At 33.5% G+C, this 21,633-nt stretch overlaps 4 protein-coding genes across 6 annotated transcripts; 3 read left to right on the top strand and 1 right to left on the bottom strand.

The window, feature by feature from the left end:
• Positions 1–893: 893 nt before the first annotated feature.
• On the bottom strand, positions 894–5,745 carry lzic (leucine zipper and CTNNBIP1 domain containing). Of its 3 annotated transcripts, none has more exons than NM_001002598.1 (7): positions 5,595–5,745; positions 5,151–5,252; positions 4,948–5,083; positions 3,414–3,512; positions 3,234–3,329; positions 3,062–3,143; positions 894–1,467 (listed from the first exon to the last, which is right to left on the bottom strand). In NM_001002598.1, exons 2-7 carry the CDS (start codon positions 5,249–5,251, stop codon positions 1,409–1,411), a joined length of 573 nt encoding a protein of 190 aa, NP_001002598.1. In that variant the 5' UTR covers position 5,252; positions 5,595–5,745; the 3' UTR covers positions 894–1,408. The 3 variants fall into 3 exon arrangements, 2 of the variants coding, with proteins under 2 accessions (NP_001002598.1, XP_073794375.1); XR_012398292.1 differs by having other exon boundaries at positions 896–2,491; positions 2,832–3,143; positions 5,595–5,722; XM_073938274.1 differs by having other exon boundaries at positions 896–1,467; positions 5,366–5,722.
• Positions 5,746–5,795: 50 nt separating this feature from the next.
• nmnat1 (nicotinamide nucleotide adenylyltransferase 1) lies at positions 5,796–13,720 on the top strand. The gene is made up of 5 exons (NM_001328328.1): positions 5,796–5,835; positions 7,911–8,042; positions 8,130–8,313; positions 9,757–9,878; positions 13,157–13,720. Exons 2-5 carry the CDS (start codon positions 7,928–7,930, stop codon positions 13,549–13,551), a joined length of 816 nt encoding a protein of 271 aa, NP_001315257.1. The 5' UTR covers positions 5,796–5,835; positions 7,911–7,927; the 3' UTR covers positions 13,552–13,720.
• Positions 5,811–21,047, top strand: nmnat1-rbp7a (nmnat1-rbp7a readthrough). The gene is made up of 7 exons (NM_001017629.2): positions 5,811–5,835; positions 7,911–8,042; positions 8,130–8,313; positions 9,757–9,878; positions 19,241–19,419; positions 20,243–20,344; positions 20,439–21,047. The coding sequence occupies exons 2-7, from the start codon at positions 7,928–7,930 to the stop codon at positions 20,490–20,492; spliced, it is 756 nt and encodes a 251-aa protein (NP_001017629.1). The 5' UTR covers positions 5,811–5,835; positions 7,911–7,927; the 3' UTR covers positions 20,493–21,047.
• Positions 18,794–21,047, top strand: rbp7a (retinol binding protein 7a, cellular). The gene is made up of 4 exons (NM_001328329.1): positions 18,794–18,922; positions 19,241–19,419; positions 20,243–20,344; positions 20,439–21,047. Exons 1-4 carry the CDS (start codon positions 18,850–18,852, stop codon positions 20,490–20,492), a joined length of 408 nt encoding a protein of 135 aa, NP_001315258.1. The 5' UTR covers positions 18,794–18,849; the 3' UTR covers positions 20,493–21,047.
• Positions 21,048–21,633: the final 586 nt, after the last annotated feature.

Here is a 21,633-nt window from a genome sequence, read left to right as displayed (position 1 = left end):
ATATATTTTACACTACAGGAAAGCACGGTGGCGCATGGGGTAGCACAATTGCCTCACAGCAAGAAGGTCGCTGGTTCGAGCCCTGGCTGAGTCAGTTGGCATTTCTGTGTGGAGTTTGCATGTTCTTACTGTGTTCACGTGGGCTTCCTCCAGGTGTTCCGGTTTCCCCCACAAGTCCAAAGACGTGGTAAAGGTGAATTGGGTAAGCTAAATTGTCCGTAGTGTATGTGTGTGATGTGTATGGATGTTTCCCAGAGATGGTTTGCAGCTGGAAGGGCATCCGCTGTGTAAAACATTTGCTGGATAAGTTGGCGGTTCATTCCACTGTGGCGACCCCTGATTAATAAAGGTACTAAGCTGAAAAGAAAATGAATGAATGCATATAATACAATACAAATATGTATATGGGCTTGTTTCTATGCCTAAATAATGTAATATTTGCTACAAAAACAAAAAGTATCATCCTCCTCCTTCTTAAGTTGGAAAGAAAGAAATGTTTCAAAATCCAAAAGGTTTTTTTTTTAATGATTCACCTTGATCTTTCCTCAGGCATTTCATCTCTCATCTCTCCATAGTGTTGATGCTCGATTTAACCTCAGTATTGTTGGACTTGAGCGCCCCCTGGTGCTTAAAAACTAAAAATATGAATATCTATCTCTAATAATAATTCTCTATGCTGCGTAATGATTCAGAAAAGATTCAAAAGCCAGTCAATGTTATGGTAAAATTACATTCACATTCTATTCGCTTATATAAAAAAAACTGCAGTGTATAATGTTTAGAAGTGTGCACACATAAGGTGGATTGATAATCAAAGCAGTTTTTCCTATTTGTAAAATTTGTAATGCAATAAAATAAGACAAATTATAAAAGAAAACAACACTGACAACTTCTCAGATGTTAATCATCAAATATATTCACATACAAAATATTTACAAATATCACAGTGGTTAAAAAGCAAATTAAAATGCATAGTGATTACTTACAGTCTATTTTACTATCAAATACTAGAACCAAAAGGCTTTTTGGCAAACAATTGGATAACAAGGTTAATAAATTAAATTACAACCAGAGGGTTAAACAAATAAACTCAATGTGAATAAAGGAAATGTTACCTCTTTGTATTCAGGAAAATAAGAGCTATTCTAAAATGACTGTGAATGTCTTTCAGCAGAAATGTAAACACTTTTTTTCACCGTACCGAAATCAGAACGTACAATCAAACATAAAATGTACATGATACAAACCAAATGACTGATCATCTGAAGACATAAAGGCACATACAATCAGTTCTGTTCCAAGTATGAATATTACAAAAAACTAAAAGAAAACAAACACAAAATGTAAATATTGTAAAAGTCACAGGCAGCATTTAGGCCATGCTCACAAGAAAAGTCCAAGTAAAACTTTATGTCTGAGTCTTTCCAACTCCAGAACTGGCTAAGGCCATTATCTTATCCTCAGATCCTGGAAAATAAATACATATTTGATTATTAAAAACATCATATTTAGCAAGCATACCATGTTTTCCAGAAAATAAGTCACAGTGATGTAGTATAGATAAGCTACAGGTAGACCCTAAATAAAACCAAATGTTGGCAAACATTGAAAATATATTTATTTTAGCTCTTCTTGCTAACCTGCCAAAGCTATTTTACATTAAAAGTATAAAACAAACAAAAATGACTGTGACGTTCACTAAAAACAACATTTCTCATTGTTACGACTTCTTGATGTTAATCTAGGGAAAGAAGTAAGAGACATTTATAGTGTGACAATTCTGTGTAATACGGGAGAAGAAAACCCTGCATCAACCAAAACACTGCCAAAAAGGGAATCATTTATTATATAAAAAAACAGATAAACAGGAGGTCTAATAATTCAGGGGAGCTAATAATTCTGACTTCAACTGTAAAAATTGACCATAATTTTCTCACCCTCATAAAAATACAAACTTTTGAGTTTCTTTCTTCAGCTGAACACAAATGAAGATGTTATGAAGAATGTTGAAAACCCCTAGCCATTGACTTCCATAGTATTTATGGAAGTCAATGACTAGCTGTTTTCAATATTGTTAAAAATATCTACTCTTGTGTTAAACAGAAAAAAATAAACATTCAAACCGGTTTGAAATAATTGGAGGATGAATTAAAACTTATAAATGTTCACTTTAGGCTGAATTTGATCACTTTAATGTTCTACTGAAGAAAAAAAAAGTGACATCTGATGACCTGAGGTGAGTAAATGAACTGTGTTGTTTTATAAAAATTGACTCATAATTTTCTCACCCACAAAAAAATACAAACTTTTATAAGTTTCTTTCTTCAGTTGAACACAAATGAAGATATCATGAAGAATGTTGAAAACCTGTAACCATTGACTTCCATAGTATACCTTGTTCCTACTATGGAAGTCGATGACTAGCAGTTTCCAATATTGTTAAAAATATCTTCTCTTGTGTTAAACAGAAAAAATTCAAACAGGTTTAAAACTAATGGGGGGATGAGTAAACACTTTATTTTCATTTTAGGATGAACTGTATGGCTTTATGTTCTGTTGAAGGAAAATGTCACATCGGATGACCTGAGGTGAGTAAATGAACTGTGTTATCTAGTTTGATCAGTTTTCTCACCATCAAAATGATACAAACTTATGAATTTCTTTCTTCAATTGAACACAAATAGAGATATTTAGAAGAATGTTGAAAACCTGTAGCCATTGACTTCCATAGTAGGAACAAAAAAATATTATAGAAGTCGAAGACTAGCAGTTTCCAATATTGTAAAAAATATCTTCTCTTGTGTTGAACAGAAAAGAATAAACATTCAAACAGGTTTGAAACAAATAGGGGATGAGTTAAAACTTTATTTTGATTTATGGGTGAACTAATCACTTCAATATTCTACTGAAGAAGAAAAGAAAGTGACATCAGATGACCAGTGGTGAGTAAATGAACTGCATTATATAACTTGCTTTGGATTTCAGATCCAAAAACTTGACTTATATTCCAGAAAACATGATAGGTTGCCTCAATAGTACACGTGATTGATTGCCATCTTACCCAGACTCGCAGTGACCTTCTCAAAATGGCTCAAAGTGGCACTAGCGTTGGCAGCGAGGAACGCCTCATCCTCTGTTGTCAGCTGCACATTCAAACAAGCATAGATATCATTTCACACACGAGTCTTGAAACAGACGCAGTATCAGTTAAGTGTCAGTAATAACCCTCTCACCTTCTCGCCAAGTTTTCTCAGAGCTGTGAGGATCTCTACTTTCTGCTGAGTGAACACATCTCTAGAGAGCTTTCCAACCATCACATCGCGGTCCATCTGAATTCATCAAACAGCACATGAGCATAAGCACGCAGGGGGTCGTATATTTGAAAAATGTCAGTATTAAACAATGTTGGTCACCTCCGCCAGTCTCGTCCTCAGTTGCCCTGGCTGCTTTTTAGCAAACAGCCGAATAACTTCAGGAGTCTTGAACGCCTGACTGATGGCAGCTTGGATCGCCTAAGAAAAATTTACTTCGACATTAAACAATCACAGGTTGTTCTGTGTGAAATAGAGTTAGATTTTTTGACCCTAGGGTTTACCCATTTGTCAGCAAGACGTTGTTAAGCATGTAACTAAAGTTTAGTATGATCACTTTTCTGTTATACATTTGAATAATGAACAAAACAAGTATGTTAAACTAGGGCTGAGCCTATAAAGCATATTTTATCGAATCACGATAAAATGTACGTCAATAACAATGATAAGCTCTGCACTTTTTTACTCTATAATGATCTAAGAGCCAATCACTGCAGAAATGTGCAACAATGGGAATCGAAAAGTGTGTTGATATTAGAGATGTACTGAATTTTTTGGCCACTGAAAATTTATTGGCCGAAAATATATTATGCCATTTAAGGGACCCAGTCATTTTTGTGGCTTCAATCATTTTTAATTATTCGGTTTATTAACAACTTATATCGAAATATACATCGTCATCATTCAATATGTAAAATAATTATCGAGATTGCATTTTTGCCATATGGCCCAGCCCTCTGTTAAACTAATGAACGTTACACTAAATGATGATGAAACCTTATTTCATACATATTTTAACATTTTTATATAAGAAAGCTGAACCATTAGACTAGACACTTCCTATGTGTATTGAATTAATTGTACATTTAACAATGTGGACGCCTCATCTTTAACCCAAACACTTTGATTTATAATGTATAATAATAATTGATAATTCTATAACATGTAAATTAATATTATGTTAAACAGAATGTTCACCCAGAAATGGAAATTCTGTCATTATTTGCTTCACCTCCACTCATTTCAAGCTTGTTTGAGCTTCTTTCTACTTTAAAAAAACACATACTCACATAAAATTTGTATTTTTTTTAAATTATAGAAAAACTGGTGGCCATTGACATCCATATTCTTATTAATATATACAGTATTTTACAGTATTTAAAAAAGATATATTATTTTTCTTTTGTTTATACTACGGATCTCAATGGTTAGAGTTTTCTAAAAAGGTAAAGTTGGTTTTATATTTACTTATTCAGACATTCCCCTTAATAATATAGTTTCAGAAAATAATTATTTGCAAATTCTAAATTGGGAAATGACATCAACAGCAAATGACTTATTAAAGTACAACATGATTTACAGTCAGTTAAATAGTGCTAATGTAGTTTTAAAGTTAAAGTTACATGTGATTTTTCTCACTGAATATTCAAAGGAATGCGGTAAACAATATAGATAGCATTAAAATGAATGAATGTGTGAAAATAAAACCAACTTTACCTCAATAAGGTTTTCAACATTCTTCAAAATATTTTCTTTTGTGTAAACTCTTTAATGTCTAGAACCACTTGAGGGTAAGCAAACTTTTATTGTTTTGGTGAACTATCTCTTTAATACAATTCAATGTACTTTTTCTTACCAGCTGCATTCCTCCTAATTCATCAACTAGTGTCATATTCCCAGACATCAGCTTCTTGAGTGAGTCATTGAACTCGCTCAGCTGTTCTAGTGTCTCTTTTTTGGTTTCTTCATATTCCTCCTCTTCAAGATCCTCTCTGCAATGAAAAATGATCATAATCTTGTAATATTTTGTTATTGAAAGAGCTGGTGAGATGTGTTTACCTGCACTCCTCTAAATCCTGGAGCTGCTGCATTAACCGGTCCAGCTGTTCCTCCATGTTTTGTCTCAGTTTGCTTGTTTCTGATTTCCCTCTAGAAGCCATTCTTTAAAAAAAAAATTAAAATAATCCAAAATTATATTTTCAGCAATCTCTAAGGTTATTCATACAGAACATGGTCACCTTATAGTGTTGCTACTGTATCTGTGAATGTCACACCTGTCATGTCTGATATGATCAGAAATAGTGTCTACTGTTGGTCATGTGAAGTTAAATATTGTTATTGGTTTACTATCAGTGATTAAAACCCCATTCTGTAGACAGTGAGTGCTTTATTCTCTCTGACTGCGCAGTTAGCTTAGCTTGCACTCACATATAAACAAACCAATGCACGAACTTAAGAATCCTAAACGAAAAGGTTTTAGCTTAATAAAATAGTATCTCTCACCTGTATCTTATTTAATTAATAAAACTCCCAATGTTAAAGATAAAATTACAATTGCTATGTTCCTAAGTCCAGTTTGCTAAGGTGTGGCTTGCTATTGATCTTCAATAGAAAGCCTATGGTCGGTCTGCGTAAACTCTGCGCAGAGTTGACGATTACGAACACAACGAAAGCGTAGGACTTGCGTATGATGTGCGCACGCGCATTGATCATTTGTCCAACACTTGCAGCTGTCCTGAGAAGGGTAATGTTTGTATACCGTACAGTCTATGTTGTTTCATAGACAGTAAAAATGTGTTGTGTATATATAGTGCTGACAACCACACATTTATCAGGTTTTCTGTTTCTTTACTAACGTTACATTTCGCGGCATTTGTTATCATAAATTTGGGGAAGTTTTTTCACTCTGCTCAATGGAAAGCACGAGACTGATGTATTGATTTGGTAGTAAGTAAACACGTTTAGTCCTGCTTATATAACACATTATTGCGCACAATTGTGCATTTATTTTTAATATCATTCTTTAGCCCAGTTGATTAAATAGGTTAATTGATCGTAAACTAATTACTCACTACATAGAATTTACTGTGTAGGAATGTCCTTCCTGTTCCCTCCTTCCTTGTTCCCTGTTTTCTATAGTATAGTCATTAACTATAGTAAAATACCTCCTCTTACTTTCTTTTGAAACAGGAAGAACTTTAGAGAGTTAGCTCAGATTTTTCTTTATGGAAAGATTTGGTGATTTCGTAGCATTATGAATTTCCTCAGGAACAAACTTAATTTTTTTATTTATTTTTATAAATGACAAGTTTTTGTGTGTGTGTGTGTGTGTGTGTGTGTGTGTGTGTGTGTGTGTGTGTGTGTGTGTGTGTGTGTGTGTGTGTGTGTGTGTGGTGTATATAATTATAGTCAGTGTTAGGGAAAGTTACTTTTGAAAGTAATGTCTTGCATTACTCACCAAATTGTAATTAATTGTGTTACTTTTTATGGTAAGTAATGCCATACATTACTTTGGCGTTACTTTTTTTTAATAGCATCTTTTTCAGAATTTGCAGGTTTTTTCTTTCTTTTTTCTTTTTTATTAGAGGAGCTCTGCATTTAACAGCGCACTATAACCTTCATTTACCTTTAAAAAAAATAATAGTTTAGCATAATGTTATCTTCTGAGAACTTCCAATATATGTGCCGTATATACAGATTATTGAAAGTATAAAGCAAATATTTTCTCATTGAGTGCATGATAATTAAACTAAAAGTAACTCAATTATAACTTTTTTTATGTAGAGCATCTTTTAAGTAATAACTTGTTATTTGAAAAAGTAATATTATTATGCAAATCACATTATTTGTTACCCCAACACTGATTATATTAATATTATTAGAATGTCTGAATCACATTAAACATCACATAAAAGCAATTTCATATGTCAAGAAAGTGTCCGCTTTGATATTTCAAATAACTTTTGTAAAAATTAGTAGATTTTGAAGAAATAATGTTTTATGGGCATTTAGTGAAACAGATATATTTATACTGAAATAAAATTGCAAACGTATTCTGACCCGTATTTATCCAAATATGACTAAAGAGCATGTGACCGTTTAACATTTTATTATTAATTATTTATTATAAAATCTTTGACTTTTTAACCTTTTTATTTCTTTTTATAAGAGGAAATGGAAATTTCCTAATGTAAAGAAAAATCGAAACAGCGAATGCCCTTCCAGCTGCAACCCAGTACTGGGAAACATCCATACACTCTCATTTACACACATACAATATGGCCAGTTTAGTTTATTCAGTTCACCTATAGCGCAAGACATGCGGTAAGCTAAATTGTCTGTAGTGTATGTGTGTGAATGAGTGTGCATAAGTGTTTACAAGTGATGGGTCGCAGCTAGAAGGGCATCCGCTGTGTAAAACATATGCTGGATAAGTTGGTGGTTCATTCCACTGTGACGACCCAGGTTAATGAAGGGAATAAGCCGAAAAGAAAATGAATGAATGAAGATTTCTACAGTGGTATATATTAATAAATAATTTATTTGATTAATCTGTGATTTATTCTTCGAAACAGTAATAATAAAAAACTATTTATTAATAATAATATAGAATAATATACATAGAATAATAAAAATATTTATATATATATATAATTAAAAGCTTTTTTGCTGACCTAGTTATGTGAAGGACAGTCAAATTGTAAAATAACAATTACTTTTCATCATTTTGAAATCTATGCTACAAATTCCTGTCTTCAAAAATAAAATGCCTAGTTGCGCTTTAATTGTCTTGATTTATTTTATCTTCTATTCCGACAGCATCTTTCTCATGATCGATGGCATCACAAGAGAAAATCAAGCTGGTTCTGCTGGCATGTGGCTCCTTCAACCCCATCACAAATATGCATCTGCGAATGTTCGAACTGGCTCGCGATCACCTTGAGGACACTGGTAAATCTCTGGACACACGCTTGCTTTTGTTATCAATTAAAACCTGCATATTACACATGCATAACTTCAGATTTCTTGCTGTCTCAGGAAGATACAAAGTGGTGAAAGGCATAATCTCTCCAGTTGGAGATGGCTATAAAAAGAAAGGCCTGATTGAAGCCTGTCATCGCTTGGAGATGGCTAGACTGGCCACGGAGAGCTCTGAATGGATCACGGTGGATGACTGGGAGAGTCAACAGCCTGAGTGGGTGGAGACGGCCAAAGTTGTTCGGTGAGAATCTCTTCAGATCATGTGCTTTCAGATCAGAACATTTCACTTTTGTTGAAGGGAAAGATAAATGTCACACCCTTCGAGTTTTGCATCTGTTGTTGTGCTTTGAGTCTTTGCATGAGTTCAGTGTCCCATCTGATAGTGTGTTAACTTGTGTGGATGGACGTCATCTTTGATATTCTACTGCGTCAAAATGATTGTTTTGATGTTGATATTAAAATCTGACACTGCAGGCAAAAACACTGTCTTCATGCACCTGTTTTGCCCTTTTTGGCTTTTTTATTAAGTTTTATTTCTCTATTTTAAGTGTTTAATGGAAAGAAAAGATCTGAAACATCTAAGTGATTCTTTTATTGCACTTATTTATTATTATTATTATTATTTATTACACATATTCTGACTGTATATTTATAATGTAATGTCCAACTTTACAGTCGAGAATTAAATCAGCTAAGTTTTATTCATGTTCATATTTATTTATTCATTTAAATCCATTTATTTCTTTACAGTGGTATATATTCATAAATAGTTTGCTTGATTAATCTGTGGTTTATTCTGCAAAAATAAGTGACACTTTTTAAAAAATCTGTTTGTTTGAGGTATTTTCTGAATTGTAGAGTGATATAGATTACCTAAATACCATTGGCATGTAAATTCTTTTGACTGTAATATGTCAAATAAATTAAACAAGTCTGAACCTGACTTCATCCAGTATTATTTCTTTATGCTAAAATGAATGGAAATTAGTGCATATTTAATGAATATCTCATTTGCATATCTAAATACAACATTTCAAAAACCTAGATTTTAGTCAATCAATTCTGGAAGCAGGGTGGTAAATATGTTACGTAAGTTTTCACCCTATTGACCTGCAGTTTTCTCTAAGTTATAAACTTTACGTTCTATACATATTCACAATTTAAAGTTTTTTTTTTTTTACAAAAAAGAAATTCATGAATAGTTTAATTTATTTACAAATTAATTTGGTAAAAAAAATCTTGTTTGCAGAATGTTTTGTATAATGAAGTGATGTAGATGCTCAAAATCCCATTGTAAAATTATTTACTCTAATATAGCAAAATTAAACAAGAACTTTGCACCTGACTGCACATAACCCACCTAACCTAACCTGCCTAGTTAACCTAATTAACCTAGTTGAGCCTTTAAATGTTACTTTAAGCTATATAGAAGTGTCTTGAAAAATTTCTAGTAAAATATTTTTTACTCTCATCATGGCAAAGATAAAATAAATCAGTTATTAGAAATTAAAACTATTATGTTTAGAAATGTGTTGAAAAAACTTCTCTCTATTAAAGAGAAGTTGGGAAACATAAACAGATGGGCTAATAATTCTGACTTCAATTGTATACGTAAGTTAATTATTTTCATTTTCACCTGCAGTGTCTTGCCTTAAATCTGATAATTGTATGTCTTTTTTGTTAGGCATCATCATGCAGTTCTTTCCAGCGAGAATAGCAGCAACGGTGATAATGTGGATACTGGGAAGTATAGGAAGAGGAGAAAGATGGAGAAAAAGAGCCCTTCTTGTATGAACCCAAAAGCAGGTATAGTAAATTATCCTTCATAGTACAAAAGACCAATAGACTTTAAAATATGTTTACTTTCGAAATGTCGCTTTGTTAGAAGACCTGACGACAGCCAATAAAATGAATGGCTGATGTGCCCTAAGGACAGGAGAGAAACAGGGTGCAGCGAGATTTTTATGCGTGTTTACAGTATTGCACCTCTAAGCACTGTCTGACAGCATTCCTCTGGACTTGGAACAAAAGAGGTCTAGTAACTGAGAATCGAAACAACACATGAAGTGAAATAGGTCAAATGTTTTTTGGGACTTGGTTTTTTGTTCTGCAGTGAGCACCAGTCTTCACTGCAATAATTGGCCCTAAGTAAAAAGAAATTTACATTTGAGTCATTATTATTAGAATTTATAATATATTGCATATTAAATATAGGATGATTTACAATGTTACTTTTGTGCATATACATTAGATCAGTCAGTACTGAAACCATATCTGGAGCTAAACAAAATAACTTACTATAACACTCCAAAAATTAGTAGCCAAACATTATCTGTTATGGAAATAAATTAAATAAAAAATGAAAAAGGAGGAAGAGAATCTATTTGTGAACCTTTTAAAGGGTGATTATACACATACCCTAAGAAAACATTAAGCATGTGCTCAATCAAATTAAACAAAATATAATAAAAAGGCGTTTTAAAACTCTATGGTTACCTGGAACTGTCCTGGCCATGTAAAACTCTGAATAAGAGACAAACATGTGCAATTATATTTAAAGATGATTTCTTCTTTTCTAAGAAAAGGTTAGACAGCCATATCTATATGGTAATACCTGACGTAAGTTCTTGGGTCTCTTTCCCAAACTTAAATTAAGGCTCTGCACAAACTCTGTCAAACAGAGATCTTATCCATATCCCAGACTATATCTTAAGATGAAAAAGATGCTTACGCAATGTTTCAAAAACATTGAAGATCTGTAAGATTGAATTTTCCACCATACAACTATTAAAAAATGTTCTCTCCAGAAGGAAACAAGATGCATTAAGGGATGGAAGGTCAATGTAAATTGTTTTCCAGGAAACATGTAATTATTATATTTTGTTTCTTCTGAAGTAGAGTACTAAATAGGGGAAAAAAAGATATATTCAACAAAACTTGGACATATTCCTAAAGAAAAGAAGAACAAATGATAAATTGATTTCTAGTTGATCATTTTGTATCAGAAGTGGCTTATATAAAAGGCAAAGGCCTCTAGATTCTGCTTATTTAACCAAAATAAAATATGATCATGTCTTGATTTTGAATTATTTACTTAGAACAGTAAGGTTTGACTTTGCTTAGACAAAAGTCTTGTCACTTAACAGAAATAATGTACAGTATAGAATATGAAGTCATGGTCCAGTGAAAAAAAGAATTCATATTGTGTATGTCTCCCATACGCTTGGAGGACTGCATCCATACATCTCTGCAATGACTCAAATAACTTACTAATAAAGTCATCTCGAATGGCAAAGAAAGCGTTCTTGCAGGACTCCTAGAGTTCATCAAGATTCTTTGGATTCATCTTCAATGCCTCCTCTTTCATCTAACTCCAGAGATATTCAATAATGTTCACATCTGGGGACTGGACTGACCAATCCTGGAGCACCTTGACCTTCTTTGCTTTCAGGAACTTCGAAGTGATTTGAGGCTGAAGTATGAGAAGGAGCGCTATCCTGCTAAAGAATTTGCCCTCTCCTTTGGTTTGTAATTTAATGGGCAGCACAAATGTTTTGATACCTCAGGCTGTTGATGTTGCCATACACTATGCTGATCTTTTGCATGCCCCATACTAAATGTAACCCTAAACCATGGTTTTGCTTCTCCAAACTTGACTGATTTCTGTGAGAATCCTGGGTCCATGCGGCTCCAATAGATCTTCTGCAATATTTGTGATGATTGGGATGCAGTTCAACAGATGATTCATCAGTAAAACATAACTTCTACCACTTTTTCTATAATAATAACAACTAGAAGTCAAGTTATTATTTGTTGCTCTTACAATTGGGAATGACGTCAAGGCTTTTGTTAGGTAGTGTACAGTCACTGCTGATATGCTTCAAATATACAAAAGATGCTGGAAAATTGAGGCAGTTTAAGTTTTCAAAACAAACAAGTGGATCATGAACAATCATCAAAAAGCAAAACAAAACTGTTGCAAGGCAAGGCCAGTTTATTAATATAGCACATTTCATACATAATGGTAATTCAAAGTGCTTTACATAAACAGGAATAAAAGAGACAAGTATAAAAAGCAAATAATAAAAGTGATTAAAACAGATTAAAGTGTGTTAAAATAGGTTCAGATCATCCAGGTAACCACACGCAGCATTAAGAACCAAACATTTGCAGTAGGTATTTTTATCAATTACAACTATCTTCTATTTTGTGGACTGTTTGTAAACATATTTTATGTATAATATCTTATTCTAGAAATCCTATTCTAGATTTCAAATCTTATTAATAAAAAATACAATATAATATATTGTATGACCTCTCTTATTTTGTAAATAATGATTCCTATTTAAACGGGTTTTCCAAGGGGTTCTTAAACTCTCGCATAACATTAAATAAATAAAATTGAATATAAACATGCATTGGTATAATTTATACTAATTAATAGAATGTTCATACAAACAGCATCTATTTGAAATTAGAACTCGTTCCATTTAATTCAATTCATCTTTATTTTTATAGCGCTTTTACAATGTAGATTGTCAAAGCAGCTTAACATAGAAGTTCTAGTAAATTGAAACTGCTTCAGTCCAGTTTTCAGAGTTGAAGTTCAGTTCAGTGTAGTTTAATTTTCACTGCTGAAAGTCCACTGAAAACCAAGTAAGCCAGTGGCGAAAGTGGCGAGAAACAAACTTCACCAAGTGACAAAAGTATAGAAAAAAAAACGTTTGCAACATAAATGTCTTCATTGTTAAGTTCAGTTTAATATATATATCTTTGCTTAATAAATGTATTATTATTTTCGTTTTATCTCAGTGACCCCAAATGTTTGAACAGTAGTGCAACTTATTTTAGCCAGATAAGCAGATGCTTACATGAAGCAACTTGCAAACGAGAACAATAAAACTCCTCAAAGCAACAAGAACAGTATTTTACATTTATAGCCTAACCATACTGTAATTAAATATACTATAGTAGCCTCTCAGCATCCTAGAAAGGACACATATTTCAATTAAATCATAATTTTCTCACAATCCTTGTCAAAGGCGAGTCAAAAGTAGTAGTATTGTCCTAAATATCTATCACAGACCATTCTCATCTGAATCTGCTGTGCGGTGCTGATGTGCTGGAGTCGTTTGGTGTCCCGAACCTCTGGAAGCCTGAAGACATTGAGGAGATTGTGGGCCGCTACGGCGTGACCTGCATCACCAGATGTGGCAGCGATGCAGAAAAGTTCATCAACCAGTCGGACGTCCTGTACAAACACCGAAAGAACATCAGTGTGGTTCGAGAATGGGTGACCAATGAGATCTCAGCCACACACATACGTCGTGCCCTGCGCAGGGGTCAAAGTGTGCGCTACCTGCTGCCTGACTCAGTGGTTCGCTACATTCAGGATCACAGTCTGTACAGTGCTGAGAGCGAACAGAAGAACGCAGGCGTCATTCTCGCTCCTCTGCAGAGATACACCAACACTGAGTAAAGCTGCTTCTGGAACTTTGACAGAAGAACGTTGCACAGAAGATAGTCCATTTTGCTTCCTTGAACTGTTCTGATTGTAATGAATGAATAATACATGATAAGTGCTGTGAAATTGTTTTTGCATTTTAATGTGTTAAGTTCTTTTTTAAATAAAGAGATTGATACATTCATAAATATAGTTTCAGCATAGTTTACACTCAAATAGATTTATTAAGACTCCTTATTTAAAATGAGCTGAATCAACAGTATTGTGTTTTTTTGGGGGACAGCTGAATTTTTTTTATGTCCAATCAACACTGAAAAAAATGATTCATTGGATTTAATCAATTTTTTTAAGGCAAGTGGTTGCAAACTATATATAATGGCTGAATTTATACAAACAAATGAAGTTGAACATTACTTCATTTTATTTGGTTAAATGTATTTTCTTCATTCATTTTCCTTTGAATTAGTCCCTTATTTATCAGGGGTCGCCACAGCAGAATGAACTGCCATATTCTGGCATATCCTCCCGAGACCCAAAGAAAATTTGTATCTTTTTTTTTCTGTGATTTCCTACATCCTTTGGGATAAAAAAAATCTACAATTGAGAGTTTTTATTTTAATTTTGTATTTATTTTTAATTTTACAGCATGTCCACTGTAGTACACCACAGGACCATTTTAGTTCGAAACTACCGCCAAACTCAGAAAACAAAACTGTACAGGATATGGCTGTAAAGGGATATTAATCCAATATTAATGTAACAAAACAAAAGCCTTTTTTTTTTCATTTTTATTTTAAAAAATCCTGAAACAGTTTATTCTGAAAGAGAGCCGAACTGAAAAAAAAGAAGAAATGTAAATCCAAAACAAATTTAACATAAAAGTGATTTAAAGCTGATTGTCATTCTCTGATTGTCTCCAATTCTCTAATTGTCTGATTGTCAGACTCTAAATCAGAGTCTCCCTCAACTATATTTGTTATAAACAATTCTCTTTGCTTCAGTTTTGCCTCCTACAAAATGCAGTCATTAATTACAATAAGATGGTCCTGGTGTCCATATAGTGGACATAGAAAAAATAGATGATATTGTGAAATACAAACAAAATACAAAGTTAACAGTTTTGAAAGCTAAATGTATTGTTCCTGACACTTTAATAAACATGTGTGTGTGTGTGTGTGTGTGTGTGTGTGTGTTTGTGTTTGTTTGTTTGTTTGTTTGTTTGTTTGTTTGTTTGTTTGTTTGTTTGTTTGTGTGTGTTAAATGTTCCTAAATGTTACATACCTCTCTCCTTCCCATAAAATGTGCTTTTTTTGTATGTCGGCCATTTTGGATGCAGTGTAAGTAGTGATTCGCAGCATGCCAGCCAATCAAATGACATATCACGAGAAAGCCCGGGATGTCCTCTGAACAGCACAACTGGACTTGACAGAGTAGCTCAAAAAATAAATCATGAAAACGCAATTTCCACTACAGAGGACACATGTCAATGGGCGGGGTCTCAGGAGGATATGTTTTATGCAGCGGATGCCCTTCCAGCTGCAACCCAGTACTGGGAAACACCCATGCACACTCAGATTCTCAGACATACTCATACACTATATGGCCAATTTAGTTTATTCAATTCACCCATAGCGCATGGCTTTGGCCTGTTGGAGGAAACGGAGCACCAAGAGGAAACCCACGTGAACACGGGGAGAACATGCTAACTCCACACAGAAACGCCAACTGGTTCAGCTGGTGCTCGAACTAGCAACCTTCTTGTTGTGAGGTGACAGGGCTAACCACTGAGCCACTGTGCCCTTGTTTAAATTCAGCCGGTGTAAATTTTTTGCAACCACTTAGCTTTAAAAAAAATTGTGAATCCTTTTTTTCAGTGTACTTAAATTTAACAGTTTAAACAATTAAATTAGTAACTTAATTGATTTGTGTTGGGATAACATGAGGGAATTGTGTGGAACCCAGCATTGTTTACAGTGTATTATTAAACTGAAAATGATTTAAAAGTCAAGCTGAGCTTTGTTTTTCATTAATGCATTTCTTATTGATTCTTTGTAGCAGCGATTGTTTGTAAAAGTCTCTGAAAGAGAGTTTTGATTATGCTATTATTATTTGTAATGTTCTGCTTGAGTGTACAAAAAGGTATTTCAGTACTTAGAAAAAAACATGCCCTGCCATATATAGGTTCTTATAAATGGAGGACCTGTTTGTTGTCATTTAGTCATTGTATAATCAGGGTTCCCATGCTTGTTGAAAGTACTTGAAGTTCAGATATATGGATTCAAGCCCTGGAACATCAAAACAAACATAGGTCCTTGAAAGTGCTTGAATTACGTTTGATATTAAATCAGTTTATGCTTTTATTTCAACAATTGTACTTAATTGTCAATAACATAAAAAAGCTTAGAAATTCCTAAATTAAAAATCTGAAATGTAAATCATGTACAATAACACTGACATTTTATCAATATTTCTGAATCTGCATTTGAACATCACCAGTTGTGAATTCAACATATTCATTATTTATTGAAGTTATTTAAACGTGACTTTTTAAAAAATATATATTCATTTTATTTTCTGTTGGCGTAGTGCCTTTATTCATCATGGGTTGCCACGGTAGTATGAACCACCAACTTAGCCAGCATATGTTTTACACAGCGGATGCCCTTCCAGCTGCAACCCAGTACTGGTAAACACCCATACACACTTATTCCCACACATACACTATACCGCATGTCTTTGGACTGTGGGGGAAACTAGAGCGAACACAGGGAGAACATGCAAACTTTACACAGAAACGCCAACTGACCCAGATGTGACACAACAGTGTTAATCACTGAGCCATTGTGTTGCCTATTTTAAAATAATATATTTTTTTTTTTTTACAATTGATTCTTTTTAATGTAAATATTAAGTGTAAATTAAATGTTAAGTACAGTAAGGACTTTAACGGTGCTACATATGCCGGAGTATGAATTGCAAAGGTGCTTGATTTTAAAATTAACGGTGCTTTAAAAAGTCTTTGAATCTGCTGTTCAGGAAAGTATGGGAACCCTCTATATTGTATTTCGATAGAAATATGCAAAATATTAATAATAGCAAATTCTTCATTATAATAATAATTAGCTTATCATTATTATAATACATTTGTACACTTTTTAAAAAAGAGATAATGCAAAGAAATAATTGGTGTTTGCATATTTCACTGTACTTATGACGAAAAATGCTCTGTCGTGGGTGCTACTATATTATAAAATCTTTCAGCATTATCTTTCGCACTTTATTATCTAAAACACAGGGGTGCCCAAACTGTTTTGTATTGAGGGCCAAAAAACAAATATCATTATAAGCTGTGGGCTGAAGGTAAACTCCATATAAATATACTGTGACTATATTACATAAAAGTTACTAGTTGGGTAATTTATGGGTAAAGTTGGGTAATTTATTTAAAAACAACAACAACAACAACAACATTACTTTAAATAGTATTAACTAATGCAGCATAACTTTTAAAATGATATCTTATTGCAATAAAAACAACAGAGAACAGTGAAGTTCAATGCTGAATACACAAGTCAAGCAGAACCTGCTTGTTTGCATCTCTGCATTGTCCTCTATCCATCCGGAGACACTATGTAGATTTAAACTAAATTTGATTCATATACAATATTTAATTGAAGCATTTAGTTAGCTTTTAACAATAAAACAAACAAGCAAAAGGTTACATTAGATTGGAAATGACAATCTCTAAACCATCCCCATCAGTCTTCCTCTCTTCTCAGATGGGATGGCGGGCTGAATGAAAGGTGGGCCAACTTTGGCATCTATGATCTATAACTATATAAAATAAAATGACTTTATGAACAATAAAAGCCTTTACATGCTTTATAGTAAATGTTTAGAATAATACATATTCTTTGCCAATAAAAGAAACAAAATCTGTGAATAATGTTCATTTTCTATATAATAAACAACATAAAATACTTACATAAGTGTTACAGGTCAATAGGTTGCTCTAGAATTTAAGCTATGGTAATGCCACACTTGCTTAGTGACATTTATTTGACAAGTGAGAACATTTGCTCTGAGCATTTACACATCAGATATCATATTTTATCTTTATGTTTTCACCATTGCCATCTTGACATTTGAAGAACTTCTTTTGTACTTGCACAACCTGTTTTTAACCCAGTGCTAATATACAAACTCTGTTACACCATACTGCAAAAAAGTGGGAAATCCCAGCCATTGCATGTTTATTATAGAAACTAGTTGCAATTTGCTTTCTGAGGTCACACTTAAAATAAACATACAGTATCTGACTCATCTAGGCTACATTTTCCTCAGGCACTCGTGACCTGGAAAGATTTACAAATAGTAAATGTTAATAATAAAAAGAATTCCCCAGTGTTTCCCCTACTAGCAAACTATTGTGACTGAGAGAAGTTTTTTTCATTCCTTATTTTTTTCCTCATTCATTGACAAAATTAGTTAGTCTTTCTTTGTGTTTTTCGCCTTGTGTATTTGCATATAATATCAACTTTTAAGCAAGTGCTATGTTTACAGCTCAAACCTTTTATTCCTGTGTGTACTGTATTCAGTGCTTTGTAATCAAATCAGATTGTTTGTGTTTTATAAAAAAGGGTCTTAAGTTTAAAGAGATTAGTCCACATTTAAAGTAGATTGAGCCTATATTATCTCCTAATATTGCCACATGATTAAATATCAATAAACACCTACTCATCCTCACATGATCAAAATAGTAAGTTTCGGTGTCTACGTTTATCATCGTCCTTTAGGAAATTCACTGTAAGTTGACGTGATAATGTTTTGTTTTGTGGCACTCATGTGACGAGGATGTCGTATGTGGAATAATTTCACAACCAATTATTTTTTTTACCTTGGTACAACATACAAGGAAGACCTGAAAAAATGTTGGGTATGCAAGCAAAGTAAACAAAATAAAGTCGACCGTAAACGTTTTTTGCGAGTTTAGTAAAGGACAAACTGCACCATTCCAACCCGTCAAGCGTTGCATTTTACATAACTAAAGTTTAAACAGCTACTGTGTGTGTTCACGAGAGAGTTTTAGCCAACCATTAGCACACACACACACACACACACCTGCCTGACACATTTATGCTTACGTAAGTCGTCATGAGATTGACTCGGAGATGAAAAGAATTGACAAAATGCAAATTAGAACCCGACGCCCCGCCCACTCAGTGCACAGCAAATTTAAGAGGAACGAAATCCTCTGTCTGGCATTGTTTGCACTTTGTTTTCCACTGGAACAGTTTGTAGACGACTAATAAAATGCCTGTGAGCTTCTGTGGAACATGGGACATGGTCAGCAATGCCAACTTTGAAGGATACATGATTGCTTTAGGTAAGATATTATTTTTCCTGGTGACATGGAGGATTGTTTATTATATTATATTATATTATTTTATATTATATTATATTATATTATATCATATTATATCTGAATAAGTAGTTTTCCCAGTACTGGGTTGCAGCTGGAAGGACATCCGCTTATAAAACCAATGCTAGATAAGTTGGCGGTTCATTCTGCTGTGGCGAGCCCTGATGAATAAAGGGACTAAGCCAAAGGAAAATAAATGAATAAATAAGTTGTTTTGTTTGTACTGTATAGTTTTATACATGGTTCATGCAGTAATATGGCCTAAACTTTGTCTTGTCACAGGGATCGGCCTGTACACCCGCAAGATCGCCCTAAAGCTAAAACAGCGTAAAGTGATTGAGCAGCTCGGGGATCGATATGTGGTCAAGACTCTCAGCACTGTCAAAAACTACACTTTCTCATTCAGAGTCAATGAGGAGTTTCAAGAGTTCACCAAGGGACTGGATGACAGACACTGCAAGGTATTACAATGGTTCACCTATAAATATACAAATTACTTAATGCAAAAGTGTTTGTATGTATATATATATATGTGTGTGTGTGTGTGTGTGTGTGTGTGTGTGTGTGTGTGTGTGTGTGTGTGTGTGTGTGTGTGTGTGTGTGTGTGTGTGACTGTGCATTCATAATTACTACTAACTAGTTACTACTACACATAATCAGATAGCAGTGTCCTCATGAGATCAGAGGTGCCCAAAGTAGGGCCCGAGGGCCAAAGTTGCCCCATGGTAACCTTTAATTTGGCCCACCATCCCATCTGAAAAGAGAGGGAGAGTGATGGGGAGTTGGTTGGTGCGAACGCCTTTTATAGAGATCTTCATTTAAAATTTAATGTAACCTTAAGCTTCTTGGTTTAATTGAAAGTTGTTTCAATTAAAGGTTGCAAATGAATTAGACTTTTAAAATGGAAATACTGTCAGAATCAGCTCGACTAGTCTATTCAGCATTGAACTCTATTGTCTTATAAATGAAATTGTTTATGTTTTTGCTATAATATGTTCATTATGAAACGTTAAAAATTATACTGCGTCATTAATTAAAATATTTAAAGCAACGTTTTTTTTTATTATTTTTAAATATTAGCAATTAAATTAGAAAATTGCCCATGGCAAATTTATTGTAATACAGTTTGGCATATTCCCTCAATCAAGTTTGTTTTTTTGGCCCTTTATAAGAAAAAGTTTGGGCACCCCTGATCTAGATATTCATGACATTTATAAATATTTAATGAGAGTACAACATTAGGCATGCACTAGTTTGAAATTAAACACAAATCTGTTTGTCTAGTCTGCGGTGTCATGGGAGGGGAACAAGCTGGTTTGTGTTCAGAAGGGTGAGAAGAAGAACAGAGGCTGGGCACACTGGATTGAGGATGACAAACTTCATTTGGTAAGTGTGGAATGAAACATCTTGCTCTGTAAACATTAATAAAATGATTTTATGAATCACCACACTAACAATTACACCTGTCAACCTTTACCAGGAGTTGCACTGTGAAGATCAAGTCTGCAAGCAAGTGTTCAAGCGGGTGATCTGAGGTCCTGCTGCTGCTGCAGATGCTTAAAAAGTGCACTGGTGTAAACAACGTTTACGCTTCAGAGTCAGAGTAATATGAGGCGAGGGGGGAAATTAAAAGTTTCAACTTGTGCCTCAAAACCTGACTAGCGGCGGCCTGCACACTGAAGCTGAATGTGTTTAGGAGCAGGATTTGAAGTGCTTTTCCGTTAGAGGGCGCTATAAGACCAAGAACAAACAGACTCACGTCAACAGTAGTTTACCCACAGGAAACACTGCATGTTGACAGAAGTTGTGACACTATTGCCTAATCATGTTTACATGTAATACAAGAGCCGCAGTCACAAACATATAGAGTTATTCTATCACCAGGATCTGTCTAATAAAAGAACAAGCATCTTTTGAATATGAATTTTGTAAGACACTTTTTGTTTATTGTTTGTTAAGCTTTACTTTTGGTTAAGGCATAGTCTATGATGCCTACATATACATGTTGTTAATTTGATTACTTGAAATCTTTTTTTTTTTTACTGTATTTGAAAGCCTATTATTGTGCAATAAATTTTGAAACAAGTTATAATGTACTTTGTATTTTATGAACTAACAACCTACTCTGGTTTGCATTGTCTTTGTCATAAGGAGCCTTTGCTGTCAACAAATAATAATAATAATAATAATAATAAAGTTATTGTTATCGCTAATATTAATTATAGTAATAATAAATATTAATTGCCTTATAAGCAGTTTAATAATCCATATATATAGTAATATCTCTATAATTTTGGCTAGATTTACATTTTTTTGGCACAATGAAGATATTAACTTAAAGCTTCCTATAACATATAAACATTCTTTTGTGAACAACTACAAAGCTACATAGATTCAATTTTTAGGAAAGAAATAATAGCAATAATACTTGAACCTAGTTAGAATTTGTCTCCACAAATCAGGCAATGCTGATTTGCTCTTTTTCTATGATGTGGTAGTTTAATATGTATGTATTTATTTATTTTTATATAATTTAAGTCACATTAAAAATATACTTTGAAAAAAGTCTAGTCAATTCAAATAACATTAAATAGTTTAAAATATTTTATGAATGGTTAGTGGCATCTTTATCAAGTGAATGGCCAATAATGTTTTAAAAATAAATAACAATAAAA

This window comes from Danio rerio, chromosome 23, assembly GCF_049306965.1.
Source record: "Danio rerio strain Tuebingen ecotype United States chromosome 23, GRCz12tu, whole genome shotgun sequence".
In the NCBI taxonomy this organism is placed as follows: Eukaryota; Metazoa; Chordata; class Actinopteri; order Cypriniformes; family Danionidae; genus Danio; species Danio rerio.
The sequence above is the reverse complement of the archived record's forward strand: the minus strand, read 5'-3'. Positions and strand labels throughout refer to the sequence as shown.